The following is a 22,907-nucleotide window of genomic DNA, read 5'->3' on the forward strand; positions in this document are numbered from 1 at the left end:
TTCAATAATCGGGCGAATCAGCGTCCAATCCTAGGCCCTGCAGCACCGGACCATCGTTCTTCCTCACAAAGATCACCACCTGAGCCTCAATACAGAGCTGGTACCTACCGAGCTGAACTGAATATAGAAAAGTGGGGGATCAGTTACCAGGGTCACCGCGATTCCATGACCATAGAGGACTTTTTATTCAGGGTGGAGTATGTGAAAGAGCAGTATGGGTGTTCGTGGGCTGAGATCATTAGAGACTTTCATCGGCTGCTGAGTGGAGAGGCCCGTGAATGGTACTGGTTGTACATCCGAACGAATCGCAACCTAGACTGGCCAAGTTTACAATTCGCGTTACAACGGCAGTTCGGATCTCAGCTAACGGATTTCGATCTAATGAGAGAGATCACGGAACGCAAACAAAAACCCGGAGAGACGATTGATGATTTTTTTCACGCTGTCGGCATACTGCGTTCGCGTCTAAGGAACCCCATACCCGAATGCGAAATGGTTCGGCTCGTCAAAGGGAACTTGCGGGAATCGTTGGCCAAACTAGTATACCCCATTGCGGTCTACTCTATAGAGCAACTCCGTATGGAGTGTAAGGAAGTAGAAAGGTGTTTTCCTCGCAGGGATCGAGTTCCCCAAGGTGGATTTGTGCCTCGTTCATACCAAGTGAACGAAATAGTTGATACATCGCCGGAAGAGCAGGAGTCTCCCGGAGATGAGGGTCAAGTCTCCGTGGAGGAGCTCCGTTATCAGCGCGTTACTAAACACCCGTCATCTCGTGACCAAGCAAGTCGTAAAAACCTGGTGTGTTGGAATTGCGGTGCCGAAGGACATGCATTCACCGACTGCATGTCGCTTCAGAGGCGTATATTTTGTTTTAAGTGTGGGAAGTCGGACGTCATCACGCCGAGGTGTCCAATATGTAACCTATCGGGAAACGCGAAACGGAACGCGATGACAGCGGGGGTATCGCGCTCCACACAATTCCCGCTAGAGTAGACGCGTCGACTAACACAGTAGATGAAGACCTCGGGAGAGGGGACGAACAGCAGATATCACGGATAAAACCAAAACTAACAAATTATACTATTAATAACAAAACAAATAACCCGGCTAGACTGTCCCTTGAGGAACGTATGAGGAGGTACAAGGAAGCCCGCGAAAGAATCTTTGCAGACGGCGTGTTATTAGGTCGTCGCAGGGTGTCACGCAAGATACGGAAGGCAAGGGATCGATTTCGAAACCGGAAGATGCTACGTCGAGCAGTTGTTGCCACGGTTAAAAGGGCAGACCGAGATGACCCGCGGGTGTACGCGGACATCGAAATAAACGGTGTCCAAAAACGAGGGCTACTGGACACAGGTGCATCTGTTAGTCTATTAGGTAGAGGATGCCGTGAGTTAGTCGAGGAGTTAGGGGTACCTATCGAACGTTTCATTTCGAAGGTTACAACTGCAGGTGGTGGCGCACATACGGTATTAGGAAAGATAACTATACCTGTCAAATACAAAGATTTAGAGAATAAAATAACGTTTTACTTATGTCCATACCTGGAACAAAACATTTATCTCGGGATAGATTTCTGGCGCGTTTTCCAATTGGCCCCGGATGTCATAGATGTAAATGAAATCGATTTGTCCAAGTTAGAGCAGCAGATGGTGACGGCGGAAGACAGGAATGAACGGCGTGTGCTTCATGACCTCACGGCTGAACAACAACAGCGCTTAAATCAGGTCGTCGAAAGTTTCAAAACGTTTGAAAAGGATGGTTTAGGTCGTACACCGCTGGAAAAACACTCCATTAAACTCGTGGAAGATGCAGTCCCTGTGAAAGATCGCCATTACCCACTATCACCTGCCATGCAATCTATAGTTTACACAGAAATAGACAAAATGTTAGAATTGGGGGTAATTGAGGAAAGTGAGAGCCCGTGGAGTAATCGGACCACTATAGTACGTAAACCCGGTAAAAATAGATTTTGTTTAGATGCCCGAAAATTAAATGATTTGACCATTAAAGACGCTTATCCGCTGCAGAATATAGAAGGCATAATTAGCCGCATAGATGATACCCATTTTATTAGTAGCGTGGATCTTAAGTTCGCTTTTTGGCAGATAGAACTGGAAGACAAGTGTAAACCATACACCGCTTTCACAGTCCCGGGGCGTCCCTTATATCAGTTCGTGGTCATGCCTTTCGGACTATGCAATGCGGCGCAACGGTTATGCCGATTGATGGATCGAGTCATACCACAGAGATTGAAGGCAAATGTCTTTATATACTTGGACGATTTACTTATAATCGCTCCCGATTTTGACTCGCATCTGCATACGTTGCAAGAAGTTGCCATGTGTCTTAGAGAAGCAGGATTAACAATAGGATTAAAAAAGTCAAAGTTTTGTTTCAAGGAGTTGCCTTATCTAGGATACATTGTGGGCGGGGGCATGCTAAAAACCGATCCCGAAAAGGTAAAAGCAATCGTGAACATCCCGGTACCGAAAACCATGAAGCAAGTTCGGAGCTTCCTAGGAACAGCCGGTTGGTACAGGCGGTTCATTAAAGATTTTGCGGCGATAGCGGCCCCGTTGACCGATGCCCTTAAGAAGACAAGCAAATTCGAGATGACACCGCAAGCAGTCGAGGCGTTCAATAAATTGAAAAAGGCGCTTACCTGTGCGCCTGTCCTAAGACACCCGGATTTTACTAAACGTTTTTGGGTTCAATGTGACGCCTCTGATTATGGCATAGGAGCGGTGTTATTTCAAAAAAATCACGATGATTCCGAAAACCCTATTGCTTATTTCTCTCAGAAACTAAACGATTGCCAACGCAAATATAGCACTACCGAGAAGGAATGCCTCGCGGCTGTGATGGCAGTGCAAAAGTTTCGCCCATATATTGAGCTGATGCCGTTCACAGTGGTGACAGATCACGCCAGTCTTAAGTGGCTCATGGGGCTAAAAGATCTGAGTGGTAGATTAGCGAGATGGTCTTTGCACCTTCAAGCATTTAATTTCGAAATAGAGCACCGGAAGGGCTCTGAAAATGTGGTTGCAGATACACTGTCACGGTGCATCGAGGAGTTAGCTCAATCATCGATAGCGGGAATGGATACGGTAGAGTTTGAGTCGGAGGAATATTTAGATTTGATAGGCACGATACAAAAAAATGCTGAACGGCTACCGGACCTGAAAGTCGAAGACGGGTTTGTTTTCAAAAAAATGATTGCGAAAGATGTAGAATTGGAGGAAAATGAATGGAAGTTGTGGGTGCCGGCAGCATTGACATCGACCTTAATCGAGAATGCGCACGGTTGCGCAACTGCTGCGCACGGTGGTATGGCAAAAACTTTGCATCGCTTGCGACGTTTATATTACTGGCCAAACATGGTAGTACAAGTCCGAAACTACGTCCGCGACTGTCAGATTTGTAAGGAAAGCAAGCCCAGTAACGCTATTTTGAAACCTGGTATAGGATCGGAGGTAGTTACCGAACGCCCCTTTCAGAAAATTTATATAGACTTTTTAGGCAAATACCCTAGGTCCAAACGAGGCAACGCCTATATCTTTGTAGTCGTGGATCATTTTTCCAAGTTCACATTTTTAAAGTCAATGCGTGAGGCTACAGCCACCAATGTCGTGAAGTTCCTCACCGAGGAAATCTTTCATAAGTTTGGTGTGCCGGAAATAATACACTCAGATAATGGGCAACAGTTTACCTCTAAACATTTTGCCAAAATGATAGAAACGTACTGCGTTAAACACTTGAAAACCGCGTTTTACTCGCCACAATCAAATGCCGCTGAGCGGGTCAACCAATCGGTCTTGGCTGCTATCCGCTCATATTTAAAAACAGACCAGAGGGATTGGGATCTATATTTGCCAGAGATTGAGTGCGCGTTGCGCAGCGCCATACACTCCGCAACGGGTGTGTCGCCATATTTCGCCTTATTCGGCATGAACATGTTCACCAGCGGTGCAGACTATAAGCTGGCTCGGAAACTAAGTTCCCTCAATGACAACGAATTACTGTTGCTGAACGACAGCGACAGAATAAGATTAATGAGAGAAAAAATTAAAGAAAATTTACACGAAACCTATGAGACAAACGCGGCTCGGTACAACAAAAGAACCCGTGAAGTGCGCTTCGTACCCGGACAAGAAATATATAAGCGCAACTTCGTATTAAGCGATTTTAATAAAAATATAAACGCGAAGTTTTGCAAAAAATTTATCAAGTGCAGAGTAACGCGAGCGTTAGGTAAAAACATGTACCTGTTGGAAACGTTGTCGGGAAGAAGCTTAGGTGCGTGGCATACCAAGGACCTCAAACAATAGTCCTCCTTCATTCAATCACTATCTCTCCGGCGGCGAGGGTCAAGTCGTCCGGAGAGCCACAACCGATCCATTATGTCAGCCAACCTGAAAGAAAGATAAACAAAATATCCATAAAGTAACTCGCTTATATGGCAGTTTTATATATAATAATACTTCCCGTAAATCTGTCTCCGGCGATGAGGGTCAAGTCGTCCGGAGAGGTCCAATATCCAGTATATACACAAATGCCCGGCATAGCTCGCGAAGCAGGAGACAGTGTCAGGGCGTGGGTCGTCCCCGCGTTGGGCTTTATGCAGACCTTGGCCCGCTTTGATGCAGAGAGCCTCACATGTTGAGGTGGAGTACGCTGTTAAAACAGCAATACTAAATGTTTGGCTCGTTCAGAATATAAGAACAAAAAACCGAAAAGTTACCAGCGGGTCCCTCCTAAACCAGGGGTGGTATCCACCGTAGGGTTACGCAGAACACCTTTCTGCGTTGGCGGCCTTCTGCTGCGCTTATAAAATAGTACCCTGGGTGGGTCCAACACCGGTTTGGAGACCAAAACTATATCCACGCAAAGCACTTATGTTGACCGTTTTTTTGTTGGGTACCCAACATAACAACAATCACATGAAAATCACCAACTTCCACTGCAAATATCTCCGGACAGAGATACAATTTTTATTTTTTTCGCCTTCGTGGCCATGTTCTCGAGATTAATACGCGTCGTGGAAACCTCTCTCGATATTTTTTTTTAGTAGCACATCAACATTTTAACATAATGAAAATTATAGAAATTGTGTTTACCAAAAAGGTAAACACGAGAAACGTCAAATGAAAATGTCCCAAAAAAACACCATGGTGAACTCACGTAAGTTCACAATGATGAAAAAAGCTTTAGGTTGAAGATTGCCAGATTGACGTGCATGATATGGTGAGAATAAGGACAGGGATAGATATAGGGTGGTTATGATTGCAATAGACAAAAGAAAGACCGTGGGAAACGGCATAAGGAAACGGTTCTTTTCAGCGGTTCGGATAGTATAAAAGGGGGTAACTGAAGGTGAACAAGAGGAAAGTAAAATATAGCAGCATATCGGGCTAAAGTGCGCGCTCCGCTTATAAAAAAAAAAAAAAACATTTGTGATTTTTGCGTGTGATAAAGTTTTAAAATTCCCTGTGCGCGAAGATCCAGAAAGGATCAGGTTAGTGCCGATAGCAATAATTTTTAAGTTTTGATAAGGCAAATTGCCTTCAATAAAAAAAAATCGGTTTCGGTCGATAATTTTTAAAGAAAAAGGACGACGCTGCATCCAACCATCAGGACAGGATTTCCTTGCTGCATAAGGAGGTGGAATATTTGTTTACCTGGTGAGTGTTTAAATTATGAAGATTTTTTATTATCATCTAGACTTTCGCGCCGTTTGGGGTTCACGCGACCTCAATTTTGACTTCGGTCACCAGCCTCTTCAATAAATCCGCAGGCACGGATTTTCCTGGGTGAAGATTTCCACTCAAGCAGTTTTTTTTGCGTAAACCCAAATTCTAAAAATTTAATATCTCTGCTTTTTTTTTTTGATTAAAATACTAAATTTTTGTGGATACTCATTTTATATTGCGAGTAGGTATGAGGGCAATATAATATGAATGTATGTGTGACATAAGGCGCGTGAACGCCAAATCGGTTTTTGGAGCCTTGATGAAAGAATTTAATTGGCGCTAATTGAGATTTAATTCTCGTAGTGGGAACCGGAGGTGGCCAGTGAAGCCTTTTTAAAGCGCCAGGGAATCACATCTTTTGCGAATCACATCTTTTGCGAATCACATTTTTTGCGAATCACATCTTTTGCGAATCACATTTTTTGCGAATCACATTTTTTGCGAATCACACTTATTACGAATCAAAATTTTTACAAATCACGAATTTTTACGAAAACTACGAATTTCTACGAATTCGGTATCAAATTTTACAAATGCAACAATTCTTTTTGCAACTTCAACATCAAAATTGTTACGAGTATCAACCATTTTTATAAAATCAACACCGTTTTTGTACAAAGTCCATATTATTCCTACATATTCGACGTCATTTTATACAAACTCAGCGTCATTGCCTACAAATCCGATACAATTCGATCTCCGATCTATCAAAACCCTACAACATTTTTTTCATCAAGTAAATCGTAATTGCATCTCATCACATTTTTTGGTATTGCAATTTCATCACCAATAAATCCTTTTATGTGCGTCTCGGAAAGCTGCGTCCAATTGGATTTGTTTATTCACCTAGCCATTTACCCTAACGTTGGAGCGACCTACCTCATTATAGCATTCAGCAAAAAAGTTCACCATAACGTAATTTGTACAAAAGCTTTTTATGGTAGATAGAAAATTAACAAACGAGTCAGGGTAGTCTAAGAATTGTTTTTTTTTATCCCAAATTTTAAACTGTATGAAATATGAATTTTACATTGATGTGCATGGACATATATCCGAGTCACTATAAATCTTTTCCGTTTTAGTCTTAAACGTAGTATTCGATTAAACCAAAATTTATAAAATTGTAAGGCGTCTATGAGTCACAAAATATACCAGAACGATTAATTAAGCTGTTTTTTTTTGTCTTACCTTTTTTTGCAGAGGGTATGAACCCTGCACCAATAAGCCCCCCAATCCCCACATAAAAGAGCTCTTTTAGGCAGGCATTAGGGTGTCTTTTAAAACTCTTTTTTTTTTATATAACTCCACTTGAGTAGATAAGAATTTGGTGATTTTGGCGACAGAAAGACCCAGAAATATATTTGAACATTTGTCATACAGTTTTTTTTATACGGAATTCATGTGCGCATTTTGATCCTTTTTAGGTTGATAATATTTATAGGCCTGTTTACGCGTGCATAAATACTGTTTGTAATACGTTTATTTTTACTTTTATATGTTTGCATAAGGATATACATTTTTTTTTGCGAAGAAGGAACCCATATGTGTTAAATTAAAATTTACATATATGTATATATATAAATTAAGGTGTTTGAAGAAAAATATTATTGAATATAAACGAAGCTTGATTTTTTGTATAAGATTTTATTCCATTCGTGTATAGATTTTAAGATTATGTTTATAAAAAATGCGTTATTGAAGTGAAAAGAGAAGTAATATGGCTGGCTAATTTCTTTTGGGGCGGGATGTAAGGATGGAATGATGAGGAGGTAAGTGGGAGTATGGAGCATGGCATTAGGGTGACCGCAGAGTAGGTTGCACGATGCGAGCGGTCCAAGGTTGGGTGGGATTCCTGTTGTGCGGTGGGTAAGTGAACCCGAAGAGGTGAATGGAAGTTAATAAATATATGTGTGCGTCCGGTTCCAAGATGGCGGGTTGAGAACCACGGCCTGCCAAATGTACTGAGCTAGCTAGGGCCACCATCTGAAACCATAGCAACGTGTACGTGACATGCTTCACTTCACTCAAAACATATCTATACACATGATACAAATATTACAAGATAAAACCGGTGAGAGGATAATGACATTTAAAAAGATTTTAAAATTCTCACTGCGCTCTCATAATTTTTATTTTATTTTGATTTTTCATAAAAAGTTGTGTCCACAGGGCCACTTCCTATCCTCTTGATCAGATGATATGACTTTAAAAACTTGGAGTATGAAAGAAGATGAATATTGCCATGATTTACTCTTCTGAATGGCGTCAAACGTGGCGTTAGAGGTAAGTAACACAGTACTGTCCTCTGATATTGTGCCTACACTCATATCGACTTTCGTAATCAGTTTATAACACAATTGTGTCAACATTGCAAAGTGTGCCTGTGCTACTGTGTTAACACTCAAAAAATAGTGTCATTACCCACCACTAAGTTAATCCGTATCTGGTTCACGTTTCATTGGAACACGAGGATTGTGTACTTTTGAAAATAGTGCTGCCAACTCTCGTAGAACTGATCTGGATCGTTCCAGTGATATTTGATCGTGAACCAGAGTTGAATGACTCAATTCAACGCCATAAATGAAATGATGTTTTAAGCGCATGAACTCGGCAGGATTTTCAGTTTTTGTATCCCAAAAACATCATTTGCTGGTAAGCACTATCATTCCACTTGAATTCCACAACAAGAACAATTGTCATCTACAAATAATGACATCTACTTAGGGATGCAAATTTTGAGGAGCAACATCGATGTTTCGATGTATCGACAAAATAAGCATCGATGACAAAAAACATCGGAAGAAAAACATCGATACATCGATGTTTTCCGATGTTTTTTCAGTAGAATTAAATTTTGGAAAAACTACGTGGCTCTAGTGGGTGGGGTGATATTTATAGTCGCCTGGTTTGTGAGATTAGCTCACACACCCCGAAATCGAGGAATTTTTAAGAAAAATCTACCAGAAATGTATTTTAAAGGCCCGTTTTATTATATATGTATGCAGTTACCGGCCAAAACCAAAAATTGTGATGCGCTTTCAATGCAAAAAATTTAAATTCAAATTTTCGCCTGGGTCAAATCAGCAGTGCTGGTTGGATACACTTATGTAGAATTTAGCTACTGGCTCTACCCCTAGGAGTGATGTACCAAAATACTGATAAGTAATATATTTTTATTTATTGTTTTATTCAATTCCGTTTGAGACCAAACATTAAGTTATATAATTACATGTTTGTAAAGCAATTCATTCAAATGAGACAACATGTCAATATGTATATATGTATCACATAAATTATAATAAGAAAACAGAAAAAACTGAGATCAGGCAAAAATTCATTTAACATTTTTCATACTTGTACTCATCCTACATAAATACGATGTATATATGATGTATTGCCTTAGAGTTTTGCTGCACAATATACACTTTGCGGAGTTGGCACGCCACACCTTACTTTTGTTTGGCATATTGATTTCGGCAAGAAGTTTGTGGAAAATAGAAGTTATTAAAAATGTGCAATTTTGTTTTAATTTAATATTAATAATTACAAATTAGAATGATAGCAGTGCAAGCAACTTCCTTTTAAAAGTAATCAAAAAGCAGCCCATTATTAAATAAAAGCAATGTTGGTCAAAGTAGCTGAAAATAAAAAATATTACGCTGTTATCAAAGGCAATCAAAGGCGGTGTAAAAATTAAGTATTATCCACATAATAACATTATTCCAAAAACCCGGGATACTACTTCACGATCTACATATTTACCTCACGCCTTTACACTGGCCATACTGCACTTTCGATTAAGATGTTCACCTATTTATTTAGTATAAAACATTAATTAGAAGTCACAACATAATTTAAAACAATTATTATTAATAACCTACCCTTTTTACATCAGTTTGCAGCAACTTAACAAAGAAAAAGAATGGCGTCAATAAATGCAACTTTAGAGATGTGGATGTTCGAAACATCGTCAAAGTTAACATCGAAGTATCGGCAATTTTTCGATATTGAGTAATTTTGAAACATCGATGTTAAATATCGGATTTTCATCCGATACTATCGATGTTTTAAAAACATCGATGTATCGTTTGCATCCCTACATCTACTACAAATCAGCAATTTTCTTATCGAATTTTTCGTTATCAGAGATTTGTTAAACAGTAAAATAAAGATGTCTATTTACAATGAATTAGCGGAGGTAAAATTGTTGTTTTTGTGTTTTTTTTTTATAATTTTGAAGTTTCTATTACTCAAAATAGTTATTGTATTATTTAGGATCATCCACGTAAACTAATCCCACAGTTATGCCGGCAATTCTACCGTCTTGGGTAAGCCTTATTTTCATTACAACAAATACATAAACATTTATGCACATACTTCTAGCTGGGTCACTGGCACTGGTGGTGGAATGAGCATCAAATACAAGTATGTATTTAAACAAAAAAATTCACATACAATATACTATAATTTAAATGCACAAACAGTAAAGAGATTTACATAGCACCATCAGGGGTACAAAAGGAGCTTATGCAGCCAGAGGATTTGTTTGTGCAAGACGATGAAGGCAAGGATATACAACTGCCACCGGATTATAAAAAGTATGAAATATATCATGGTTTTGTTTTACACCTTGTCGTGTATCATTTAAATGTTTTTTTTTTCACAATTAGTTTAACCAAAAGTCAATGCACACCACTATTTATGTTGGCTTATCGCCATCGAGGCGCACAGGCAGTTATACACACACACTCACAGCATGCAGTGATGGCAACTTTACTATGGCCTGGTGAAGTATTCCGTTGTACGCATTTAGAAATGATTAAGGTATAAATTAGGTAAATTTATCCATAATAATTAAAACGTTACTATTACTAGGGCATTTACGATGATGACTTGAAGCGCAATTTGCGATACGATGAAGAGTTAGTAGTGCCGATCATTGAAAATACACCTTTCGAGCGAGATTTAACGGATAGCATGTATTCCACTATGCTTAAATATCCCGGATGTAGCGCGGTATTAGTTCGCCGGCATGGAGTGTATATTTGGGGCAAAACTTGGGAACAGGCTAAAACGATGTAAGCTAATTTGTTTAAAACGTTTAAAAAAAAATTCGAAAATAAATCCTTATATATAATTTATTTAATTTTAGGTCGGAATGCTACGACTACCTATTTTCTATTGCTGTGGAAATGAAAAGACATGGTTTGAATCCTGAACAACCTTAACCCTCTATAACTCATCACCTCCAAATAATTTCTTTTAATTAAATCGGATAGATTCTTGAATAAAAAGTCGGGATTTTTTTAAATTTCTAAATTATTTATTTTGTACGGATGTTATTATAAAGAGGGGAGTGTAGCCGACAGGCAACAATGGAAGAAAATTATCAGAAAAGTTATTAACGATTAGGATGTATTTTAAAGATTCTGTCAGCGTCAGGGTGGCTCCTTGGAAGAAATTTGCTATTGTCATTGAAATAAAGATTTTGTCGTATCTTTTCAAATTTGTTAGAAGACATAATCTTTGGAATTAGAGTTGTACCTATGATGGAACTCCAATGGTTGGTTACCCTGGGTAGCTGGACAAGTGATATAAAATATACGACACCAATAAACTGTCGGATTTCTATCTCAGATACTCTAAAATTATTGTTTGGATCTTTCTGTACCAAAAAGAGGTTTGTCTCCTCCGAAATTTTTTTTATAAGTTCTGGTGTTCTTGTTGTATTAACAGTGCTTCGCCCCATTCAAAGGGCAGGACCACTCCTAAATAAATTGCCTTCAAAGTCCTCTAACGGGAGTCCAGGGAACTGGCTGTTTCAACAGGGGCGGACCATAGGGAGATGGTTGTTAGAGGCGTAGGTTCCACATTACAATTGGTGTCATGTGGGGCCACATCACGTGCAGGACATACATTACTTATGTCGGGGTTGATTCTGGACAGGTAAGAGTTTAACCTGTTACAGTATCCTGAACGTAGTTGGGACAGGGTGATTCTAGTTTCCCTTGGTAGTGGAATATGGCAAGGGTGGGATATTGCATATTAATAATGGGCCACACCAGGCGCGTCCTGACAAAGGCGTTTACCGATTCTGTGTGGATTTGGTTAAGGGCCTGCTTATGCTTGCCTGGATCAAACGGCTGTGTTGGCAGGTGCCGGATCTCGTTATAGTGCTTTAGGAGATGTTTCCTTAATCTCCGTGGAAGCGGTGCTAAATCAAGCAGTTGTTTGCTAGAATGTCCTGGTTTGTGACTATTAAGCAAGAACTGTTCGTTCAGCATTTCTTTGTGCTCTTTAATATTGAGCTCTTTGGCCTCACTATGTAGATGGTGTTCGGGAGTCATAACGAAACATCCGGTGGCAGTTCTGATTGCAGCATTTTGACAGCCCTGTAGCCTTTTCCAGTGTGTATTTTTAAGACCAAGCGACCAGGTTGGTGACGCGTAGCTCATGAGCGGCCGGCCAATTGCTTTGTACATGGTTAGCAACGTTTCCTTATCTTTTCCCCATGTGCTGGCGGCAAGCGACTTGAGGATTTTGTTGCCATTTTGTACTTTAGAAATAATCTCGGTGGCATGAGTCTTGAAGGTTAGAGTATTATCGAATGTTACCCCTTAGACCTTTGGGTGTCTGACAGTCGGTAATGTGACACCATCGACGCGTACGTCCAAATTTCTCCCAGCGGGTTAGGGGGTCAGAATATACCCGCGGTAGGTATGCCTGTCGTAAGAGGCGACTAAAATACCAGGTTCAAGGGGCTGTGTAGCGCAACCCTTCAGGTTGCCAGCGCAATATACAGCTTCTCCAAACCCAATTGTCAATCTCTCCTATCCGCGGCGAATCCTGTTTCACTAACAGACGATGCTCTGGCGACCCCAAGCTCCTCAAGGAACTTGGGGGTAGGAAGGGAGGGATGGCCTGAAGGTTTACTGTGGCCATATAAATCGTTCCCGAGATGGTCGGGCTAGCACCTTAATGGTGCTGTTGTTGTTGTTGTTGTAGCAATGCTCGCCCCACCTAATAGCCGCGACCGATCACAAATTGTCATCAATATCCTCTAACGGGAGTCCAAGGAAACTTGCCGTTTCAACAGGGGTGGACCATAAGGAAAGGGGTGTTAGAGGCGTTGGTTCCACATTACAATTGAAGAGATGGTTGGTGTCATGTGGGGACACATTGCAAGCGGGGCATACATTTTGTATGTCGGGGTTGATTCTGGATAGGTAAGAGTTTAACCTGTTACAGTATCCAGAACGAAGTTGAGCAAGAGTGACACGCGTTTCCCTGGGGAGTATGCGTTCCTCTTCTGCAAGTTTTGGATAATTTTCGTTAAGTACTGGATTCACAGGGCAATTCCCGGCATAAAGGTCCGACGCCTGTTTATGGAGTTCACCAAGGACCTGCTTGTGTTTTTTCACTTCATACGGCTGGATTCTCAGGTGCCGTATTTCCTCAAAATGCTTACGGAGATGACTCCTTAAGCCCCTATGCGGTGCTGGTTCATCAATCAGATGTCTGTTGGGATGCCCAAGTTTCTGGGTATTCAACAGGAACTGTTTGGTCAGCATCTCATTTCTCTCCCTGATGGGGAGTATTCTCGCCTCATTATGCAGATGGTGTTCTGGGGACATAAGAAGACAGCCCGTGGCGATTCTGAGAGCAGTATTTTGGCAGGCCTGTAGTTTCTTCCAGTGGGTGATTTTTAGGCTTGGCGACCATATGGGTGACGCGTAGCACGTAATCGGCTGGCTAATTGCTTTGTATGTAGTCATGAGCGTTTCTTTATCTTTTCCCCAAGTACTGCCAGCGAGGGATTTGAGGATTTTGTTACGGCTCTGAATTCTCGGAACAATTGCGGCTGCGTGCTCACCAAAATGTAGATCCTGATCAAACGTCACACCCAGGATTATGGGGTGTCGGACAGTCGGTAGCGTAGTACCATCGACGTGGATGTTCAAAATGGTCGACATTGCGGTGACAATGCCAGGTTTCGCGAGGCGAAAAAACTGGAGAGATCAGGGAGGTAGCCGTTTATTTTATTGCATAGCGCATCGATCTTTGGGCCTGGGTCTGTGGCCATTATTGTGCAGTCATCGGCGTAGGAAACGATTGTGACTCCTTCCGGTGGTGAAGGTAGCTTAGATATGTAGAAATTAAACAAAATTGGGGATAAGACACCACCCTTTGGCACCCCCTGTTTAATTCTCCTTGGTTTTGATGTTTCGTTTCTAAATTGCACCGATGCCTGCCGACCACCCGATAATTTGCGGTCCACCTTTTAAGACATGGGGGAACGGTAGACCCTTCCAGGTCCTGCAGTAACGAGCCATGGTTGACCGTATCAAAAGCTTTTGATAGGTCTAGCGCTACGAATACTGTTCTATGGTGGGGGTATTGATTTAAACCGCAATTTATCTGGGTGATAATGGCATTTAGCGCGGTGGTAGTGCTATGGAGTTTTCTGAAGCCATGCTGATGAGGGGCTAGCTGCAAATTTGCTTGGAAATTAGGGAGCAAAATGGTTTCAAGCGTCTTTGCCACTGGCGATAGGAGAGATATCGGACGATACGACTCACCTATGTTAGCTGGTTTCCCAGGCTTTAGTAGCGGGACCACCTTGGCCATTTTCCATTTCTCATTTATGACAAAGGTGGAAAGAGACAGATTGAAGACATGCGCTAAATATTTGAACCCCTCTTTCCCTAGGTTTTTAAGCATCGGCATGGCTATGCCGTCTGGGCCCACTGCTTTGGATGGTTTAGCACGACCAATGGCGTCCTCAACCTCTTTAGCGGTGATGGTGATTGGTGACGCGCTGAATTTGTGTTTATGTGCTCGTCTATTGGCTCTCCGTCTATCTTTGTCGACCATAGGATGCATTATATATTGTCGGCAGAAAGCGCTCGCGCATTTTTTCGCGTCCGACAGCACTTTGTTTTTGTTGTTGTTGTTGTAGCGATAAGGTTGCTCCCCGAAGGCTTTGGGGAGTGTTATCGATGTGATGGTCCTTTGCCGGATACAAATCCGGTACGCTCCGGTACCATAGCACCATTAAGGTGCTAGCCCGACCATCTCGGGAACGATTTATGTGGCCGCGTTAAACCTTCAGGCCATTCCCTCCCTCACTACCCCCTAGTTCCATGAGGAGCTTGGGGTCGCCAGAGCCTCGTCTGTTAGTGAAACAGGATTCGCCGCGGATAGGTGAGGTTGACAATTGGGTTTGGAGAAGCTATATATTGCGCTGGCAACCTGAAAGGTTGCGCTACACAGCCCCTTGAATCTGGTATTTTAGTCGCCTCTTACGACAGGCATACCTACCGCGGGTATATTCTGATCCCCTAACCAGCTGGGGTATGGAAACTTTGTCTTTGTGCTTAGTCGGATTCGATAGGGACTTTACGGTGGACCAAAGTTTACCCACACCGGTAAAGAGGTTACAACCTCTTAGGTGCTCCTCCCATTTCGCCGGCTTGTGTTCATCAACAAGCAATCTGATGCGTTGGTTTATATCCCTTATTTGGGTGTCGCCTGGGTCAAGCTGTCTTATAAGGTCACGTTCTCTCGCTAAGTTTGCGGCCTCCACCGGGAAGTGGGGCCGGATTTCGGGAATTCTCCCGGCGGGAATGAAATGTGCCGAGGCGGATTTAATGACCTTACGGAAGGCACGCTCCCCTTGGCGGGCATCAGTCGGGATAGGGAGGGCAGCTAGGCGGCTGTCTGTAAAGGATTTATATTCTTCCCACTTTCCTTTTTTGAAGTTTATGAAAGTGTGTTTTTCAGTAACGATGAAGTCGGCGTTACGCTCAAGCGAAATAAGTATGGGCAGGTGGTCGGATGCCAATGTTACCATCGGCTGCCAGTTGACGCAGTTTACGAGTTCTGCGCTCACGATTGAGATATCTGGCGAGCTGTGACAGCTTCCTACCATAAATCGCCTAAGATAATGCGATTGTTGCCAGTGAGTAAAGCCCTGATATTAGGGCGGTATCCACTGGGGCAACAGGTGGCAGGAGGGATGTAGATGTTGATGATTTCTAGGTTTGCATCGCCTGACCGGACAGATAGGCCTTGACGTTCTAAGACATTGTTCCTGCGGTCGATGCCAGGATCAAATATACAATATTGCACAGAGTGGTGTATGATAAACGCGAGACCGCCTCCATTTCCGCTCTCGCGGTCTTTCCTGTGGACATTATACCCAGAGCAGGTCTGCAATGCAGATCTTGCTGTGAGTTTAGTCTCTTGAATGGCAGCAATGCGGATGTTGTGCCGCTTCATGAAATCGACTATCTCCGTAATCTTCCCTTAGTCCATTACAGTTTAACTGCAGAATTCTGAAGTGCATAAGGGGAGACGTCGCCACTCTGGGGGTAAGTGACGGGTGACTACGCCTGGGTTGGGGAAGGCCAGGACGCAATTGCTGTTGTGGCCCTAGGACTGGGCGTCCTTGGGCAAGCATTGGGGTACACGGATGATTTGGGTTTGCGACCTGGCAACATGGCGCGATGAAACCCGTCGGGGGGTTGCCGTCGCGGAGACCAGAACATCTAGGGAAGTGGCACCACCCAAGGCAGGAGCTGCATTGGGCGGATGTCGCAAACATATATATTCTGTGCTGGCAAACGGTGCAAACGGAGGTAGGGACTAAGAGTCTGTTTCCCTGACCTACACGATTGCTGCCGGAAAAGAGGGGGGAGAAGACGGGGGCAGGGGCTGTTGCTCAGCATTGCTTCCGACTCTACTCCGAAGATTGTAGTTATGAGTGGTAGCAGCTGTTTGAGTTGTTGGCGCCGTGGGGCGCGAGCAGCAGCGGGTACTTGTTGTGGCTTGCTGAGCAGCGGGGCTGCTGGAAGGTAGTGGGGGGGCGCTTAGACGTAGACTACGGGACGCCCTTGGGCGTGAACAGCAAGGAGCCATAAAAGATTTATAAAAGTTACGTGGACGTCGGGTTTTGGGATCAAGCCCAGAACAACCTGTCCGATGCAATCATCCCTTGCACGAGACACACTGAACAGAGTATGACCGTCCTAAAAAGATTCTTTTCCGGCAGATGCAGCAAAACCATTTCTCAGGACCGGGGTCAGGAGACGGACTCGGATTGGATTCGATGCCTTCCCGGAGTAAGAGAATATGGAGCAGTCCTGCTGCAAGGAGCTGCTGGGAGGATGACAATTTGTGGGAGGGACGAAACAAATTAGATGGGGTCACACTGAAATGACAGTCCTTGGTCGGGAAAAATCCCGAGTCGCTCCGGTACATAGACCGACTGCCTTGGGAAGCGTTAATGGTGCTGTGTTACCGGAGAGTACCGGATCTGTATCCGGCAAAGGATCATCACATCGATAACACTCCCCAAAGCCTTCGGGGAGCAACCTTATCGCTACTACAACAAGAACGTCCAATATTTGCGTTATCTGTTCCTTCCACGTCGTAAACATGGTGGCCGTGGATTTTGTCGGTGATAATTCCAAGTTGCGCGAGGTAAAGAAAGCGGAAAGAACAAAGAGATAGCTGTTTATTTTAGAAAAAATCATCAACTGAAGGGCCAGGTCTTGTAGCCATCATCGTGCAGTCCTCGGCATAGGAAATGATTGTGACTCCTTTTGTTGGGGAAGGTTAGGTTAGGTTTGAACTGGCCGGTCCATGAGGACCTCACATAGACTGATTGAGTCCGTAGTGTTACCAGAAGTTTGTTTTAACGACCAAACTGAAAAAACCGTATCAAAAACCAGGACCTATGTTATAAAATAACTCCGTCCTCTTGGCAAATACTAGAAGCTTCCTAGGACTTAAGCCACTTGCTGCTTCTAGATCTGACAGCTGTATCACTCCTAATAGCTGGAGTCTTAACCTGGCAATTGCAGGGCACGAGCACAGAACGTGCTCGATGGTTTCCTCCTCCAACCCGCACTACCTACATCTGCTATCACTGACCAAGCCTAATTTAAAGGTATGTGACGCCAGAAGGCAGTGTCCAGTCAAAATACCCGTCATGAGTCTACAGTCCTCTCTTTTTAATGATAGAAGCAACTTTTTTAGTCTAAGGTTGTAAGACCTATACATAATCTTCGACACTTTACAGCCGCGCGCTTGAACCCACGCCTTTCCTGCTTGGTCGATCACGTGCACCTCTCGCCTTCGCTTAATCTCGCCCAGTCTAATTGGGACGTATACGGAGCAAGCTTCAAGGGATGCGCCCTTTTCAGCTAGTTCGTCCACTTTTTTATTCCCATCTATTCCCATATGCCCTGGGACCCAATATAGATGTATGCTTCTCCCTGTCCCGATTCTCTCCAGAGACTGCTTACACTGTAACACGCATTTAGATGCTGTGCTATGCGATATTATTGCCTTAATTGCTGCTTGACTGTCAATATAAAAGTTAACACGGTTGCAGCTTAAGCTATTCTCTTCCAGGGTTACTACTGCTTTGGTAACGGCTAATATTTCCGCTTGGAAAACGCTACAGTAATCCGGCAGCCTGTAGGATCTGCTTATTTCCAGATCAGCATAGTATACCGCAGACCCTACTCCTTCCACTACTTTGGAACCGTCTGTGTACACATGTATCGCCTCGTCCGCCATTTGCGCACCCTTGCGCCAACCGTCCACCTCTATTGTGGCCTTAAGATCTCCCTCGAAGCGCAGATAGGGAATCATGTAGTCTGTTCGTCTTGTTATTGATGACGCTATACTACTTTGGCCATATGTTTGGCTCAAGCTGCCCCGAAGCACCGAGCCTGGTTGCGGTCATTAACACTTTGTTCTTTGCTACCAGGTCTACAGGGTTGTTTTCAGGGCTCCCGTAATGCTAAGCATCGATAGTATGCATACCCCCTCTAATTTTTTGAGGTATGTTGTTTTTTGTGTGGCTTTCCACCAAACAAGAACTCTCTAGTATAGAATAGGGCTTACAATCGCTGTAAAAACCCAATGAGAAAGAGAGGGCGATAGGCCCCGCGTACACCCCAGCATTCTTTTAAATGCATAGAGTTCCGTTGAGGCCTTCTTGACCCTCTCCTCCACTTTGAGCTTCCATGACAGCTTACTGTCTAGGATGATTCCTAGATATTTTGTGCGAGGTTTCTCCTGTAAGGTCACCCCTCCTAACTTAGGCCTGGTCCAATTTGGGACCTTGTACCTCTTTGTAAACAAGACCATATCCGTCTTCTCCGCATTGACTTTCAACCCGACATTAGATGCCCAGGTATGAATATCCCGAAGCGCCCGATCCATCAAAGAACTAATCTTTGGAAGGCACTTTCCACTTATGCCAATTGCAACGTCATCTGCGTAAGCCGTAAGTTTTACGGGTCCCTCATAGAATTGCCTGAGCAGTTGGTTGATGACCAGCGTCCACAGCAGAGGTGATAGCACCCCTCCCTGCGGAGTGCCCCTGTCCACTGATTTCGTGGCCTCTTACAATCCCCATTGTGATGTAATCTTTCTGCAATTTAACATGCAGCCGATCCATCTGATTAAGGCAGGATGTACTTAAATGTAATTAAGACCATCCATAATCGCCCATTTTGCAACATTATTGAAAGCCCCGGCAATGTCCAAGAAGACTCCTAGACCATACTCCTTATATTCCAGGGATTTCTCTATGCTTATTACCACCCTATGCAATGCGGTGTCTACCGACTTGCCTTTGGTGTACGCATGCTGTGTTGTTGAGAGCATCTTTTCATCCACGTTGGACTTTATGTACACATCTATCAGCCTCTCAAAGGTTTTGAGCAGAAATTATGGTAAGCTAATGGTTCTATAGTCTTTGGGATACACGTGACCGATCTTCCCCCCCTTTGGTAGAAAAGCTACACGAGCAGTTCTCCAAGAGTGCGGTACATGATTCAGTCTTATGCACCCATAGTTTTATATATGAGTGTTTATTTAATTAATGAAATAAGTTAATTGTTACATTTTAAAGTTAATGCGTCAAAGTATATCAATTGAAAAATAAAAAAGTAATAAAGAATAAGATAAAGAATGTTCTGGCAACTGTGTTGTGTATATATAATTAATTTATTGTCGTGGCGCTGCCATCTCGTTTCATACATAACATTTTTCCCTCCTCTGCAAGGGCTAAGGTGAGTATCCGACAGGTGCCCTTCTCTGTTGGGTGATTGCCGTGGAATATGAGGTATCCTACTTGTTTCGGGTGTTGTATGCGGTGTCGATGTAGGATTTTGGCCTATTGTACTATTAGCCGAAGCAAAGCCTTCAAAATCTTCCGGTCCCCACGATTCGTTTTGCGCCGTTTCAGTAACCACCGGTTGCGTTATTGCTTCAGTGCTATCTACTTTAGCTGATGCCTCGGTTTCATTAGTGTTGTTTTCGGTTGACAGCCTCGCCTTGTAATAATCAACTTCCCGAGCTGTTTTATCAGGTCCAACCGAGGCTTTGCGTATTTGGTCCACATGCCGTTTTACACTTTTCCCATTGAAGAGTATTTCATAGTGCAGATCACCTAGACGTGCGTTTATGGTTCCCCTGAGCCACTTAAAAATTCGTGGATTTCCAGACAAAAAGTAAACATTTTGATTTGGTTCAAACTCTCTAATAGTTTTTTGGACTTTACGTATTGCTTCTCTTCTACCTTCTTTGAAATTTCCTCTGGTCGAATCAGAATCCCGCATAGTCGATATGAATACGTTCCCATGGTCCCTTGGGGTATTCCAAATGATTGGTTCGCAATATTCTCGATATCATTGTCTATGCCCGGCCAGTATATGAATGAGCGAGCAATCCCTTTCATCTTGACAATTCCTAAATGCCCCGTGTGTAAATTGTCAAGCAGTTTGTTTCGATATTTTGGTGGAATAACAACACGATGTTCGAACGTCAAACATCCGGAGGACAACTTATAATTGACTTCTGTGGATTTGTACCCTGCCCTTTTCAAGCACTGGCCACTTTCCAGTAGTTTAATTATTTTACCTATTCGTTCATCTTTTCTGGACTCTCTTGCTATGTGTTCTGAACTAAGTGGTAATTGGTTGATTTGGCGAATCATGAAGTGGTCGAACTCATCATATTCGTCTAGATTCGTCATGGCTGTCTGCTGCAACTGCTTAATTTGTAATGATTTCGGTGGCTGAAAGTGGGCGCGTGAAAAATAGTCGGCATTCGCGTTCGCCTTTGAGCTCTTGTACACTACCTTGAAATCAAATCTGCTTAAAAAGTCTGCGTTGTTCGCCATTCTACTTATGCATAATACTGGAAGCGATTTGTCAGGTTGTAATATTTGTGACAATGGCTTATGATCGGTGATTAGTGTCCAATGACGCGCGTATAAATATTTGAAAAATTTCTGAACCACCCACACAATTGCCAATGCCTCTTTGTCAATCTGTGGATAGCGTTGTTCTGTAGCATTCAATGTTCGACTTGCGTATGCAATTGGTCGTTCGGTCCCGTTCTCTAAACGGTGTGAAAGCACGGCTCCTAGTCCTGTTGGACTCGCGTCTGTTGCCAGTAGTGCAGGTAGTGTTGGGTTGTATGGCATCAACACGAGGTGAAACCAACGTCTCTTTCAATAGGGCAAACGCTGCGTTTGCCTCCTTAGTCCAGTAAAATGTCTCTCTTTTCAGCATATCCCGCAATGGCCGTGCACTTGTGGCCAAATCTGGAATAAATGCGCTATAATACGTGGTTTTTCCTAAAAACAGCTGTAACTCTTCGAAAGTCGTTCGCTTGGGGCGTTTAGTACCGCTTCAATGTGTTTTTCGGATTTATGTATGCCCTGTTCGTCGATGCGGTGGCCAAGGAACTCCACCGATGGTGTCGCAAAGACACACTTTGACTTGTTCAAATGCAAACCATGTGATTTAATGCGATTTAGTGTCGTTTCCAAAACTATCAGTAGCTGCTCGAAGTTTTCAGCAAACACCAAGATACCATCAAAAATATTTAAAACATTTGGGACTTTCTGTAACACAGTCTCCATTTTTCTTTGCCAGATAGCTGGAATATTTGCTGCTCCATATACCGAACGAGTAGGTCGTATTAACCATGCGTCACTGTATTTAATGTCAATACATGCGCAAACTCATCGTCAACTGTTAAATGCGTATATGCATCTGTTATAGCTAAGTGTTGTTGCGGATTACCTGGTTGTGGACTGTATGCGGACCATCTAATCACGATGCACTGCTGCAGATTACTTTGAAAGAGCGGTTTACCAACTGACGATAACTCACGTGTGAAATAATACGCGGTGGTTAAATCAAATATGACTTTAATTATAAGTTCAATTATTACAATATAACCACTAAAACTATGTTAATTATTAATCACTAAATAAAGCGGGCGGTCGAATATGCAGCAAGAAGAATGATGATAATAAGAAGACAACAAAGAATGGCAATATAGAACAAATCTCAAAACTATTTGATAGATTGTGCTTGAGTATTAACCCTTTCGACACTAACATATATAAAGGTTGTGAATATGCAAATACGGACTCAACACTAAGTGACAAAATATTGTAGCGTTTTTCATTTTATTAAACAAATTTTCTGCTTTTGGAATCGGGTGTTCGTCGCTGATCATTTTTGGATTGACAGTGGGCTTATAATTACCGGTAATCGCGAATACCCCCATTCCTTTTTGCTACTACGTGTGTTGTTGAGGCCCATTCTGAATGCTCCAATCTCTTGTAAAAACTTGACTGAATTTTACGATCTATTTCCTGGGCATACTCCTCTCTCAGCGCCATCGGTACATCGCGCGCTCGCGCGAAAACTGGTGTTGCTCCAGCTTTGAGCTTTACTTTTGCAGGTGCCCCACTCAACTTCCCAGCTGTCGTACTGAAGATGTCCTCAAAACATGTAATGAGATGTTGCAGTCGCGTCTGAATTTGTTTCCCATCTATATATATAGGAACCATTTTTCTATCTACTGCATTGCATGCATTAACACTGTTTAGTTTTTAAACTGATTCACATTCATCCTCTGAAATCTGATCTAATTTGGTCTTACACACTTTGGCGATGTGGCCCACTCTTCCACATGCAAAGCATTTAGAATTGTTGAATTTGCAGTCTTTTCTAAGGTGCTGCCCCCCACATCCGTAACAATTGGACCCTTTCTCTTTTGCCCTCTGCATCGGTTCTTCGCCACTCGGATTTTTCGAATTTGTATTTATTT

At 42.8% G+C, this 22,907-nt stretch overlaps 1 protein-coding gene and 1 long non-coding RNA gene across 2 annotated transcripts; one reads left to right on the forward strand and one right to left on the reverse strand.

The window, feature by feature from the left end:
* Window positions 1-8,917: 8,917 nt before the first annotated feature.
* LOC137245706 (uncharacterized) lies at window positions 8,918-9,833 on the reverse strand. The gene is made up of 4 exons (XR_010951388.1): window positions 9,635-9,833; window positions 9,516-9,563; window positions 9,301-9,391; window positions 8,918-9,205 (listed from the first exon to the last, which is right to left on the reverse strand). It is a non-coding gene; the product is annotated as an uncharacterized lncRNA (long non-coding RNA).
* On the forward strand, window positions 9,807-11,075 carry LOC137245705 (probable methylthioribulose-1-phosphate dehydratase). Its single transcript, XM_067776790.1, has 7 exons — window positions 9,807-9,951; window positions 10,029-10,081; window positions 10,137-10,178; window positions 10,238-10,351; window positions 10,424-10,577; window positions 10,629-10,831; window positions 10,906-11,075. The coding sequence occupies exons 1-7, from the start codon at window positions 9,925-9,927 to the stop codon at window positions 10,979-10,981; spliced, it is 669 nt and encodes a 222-aa protein (XP_067632891.1). The 5' UTR covers window positions 9,807-9,924; the 3' UTR covers window positions 10,982-11,075.
* Window positions 11,076-22,907: the final 11,832 nt, after the last annotated feature.

Source organism: Eurosta solidaginis, chromosome 3 (genome assembly GCF_040869045.1).
Source record: "Eurosta solidaginis isolate ZX-2024a chromosome 3, ASM4086904v1, whole genome shotgun sequence".
In the NCBI taxonomy this organism is placed as follows: Eukaryota; Metazoa; Arthropoda; class Insecta; order Diptera; family Tephritidae; genus Eurosta; species Eurosta solidaginis.

What these genes read in the sequence shown, in the direction of transcription:
- LOC137245705 (XM_067776790.1), top strand. Translation starts at nt 9,925, where the DNA reads ATGTCTATTTACAATGAATTAGCGGAG. An exon ending in CTGCCACCGGATTATAAAAA is followed by an intron (nt 10,352 to 10,423) that starts GTATGAAATATA and finishes TTTCACAATTAG; the next exon opens with TTTAACCAAAAGTCAATGCA. An exon ending in CGCATTTAGAAATGATTAAG is followed by an intron (nt 10,578 to 10,628) that starts GTATAAATTAGG and finishes TACTATTACTAG; the next exon opens with GGCATTTACGATGATGACTT.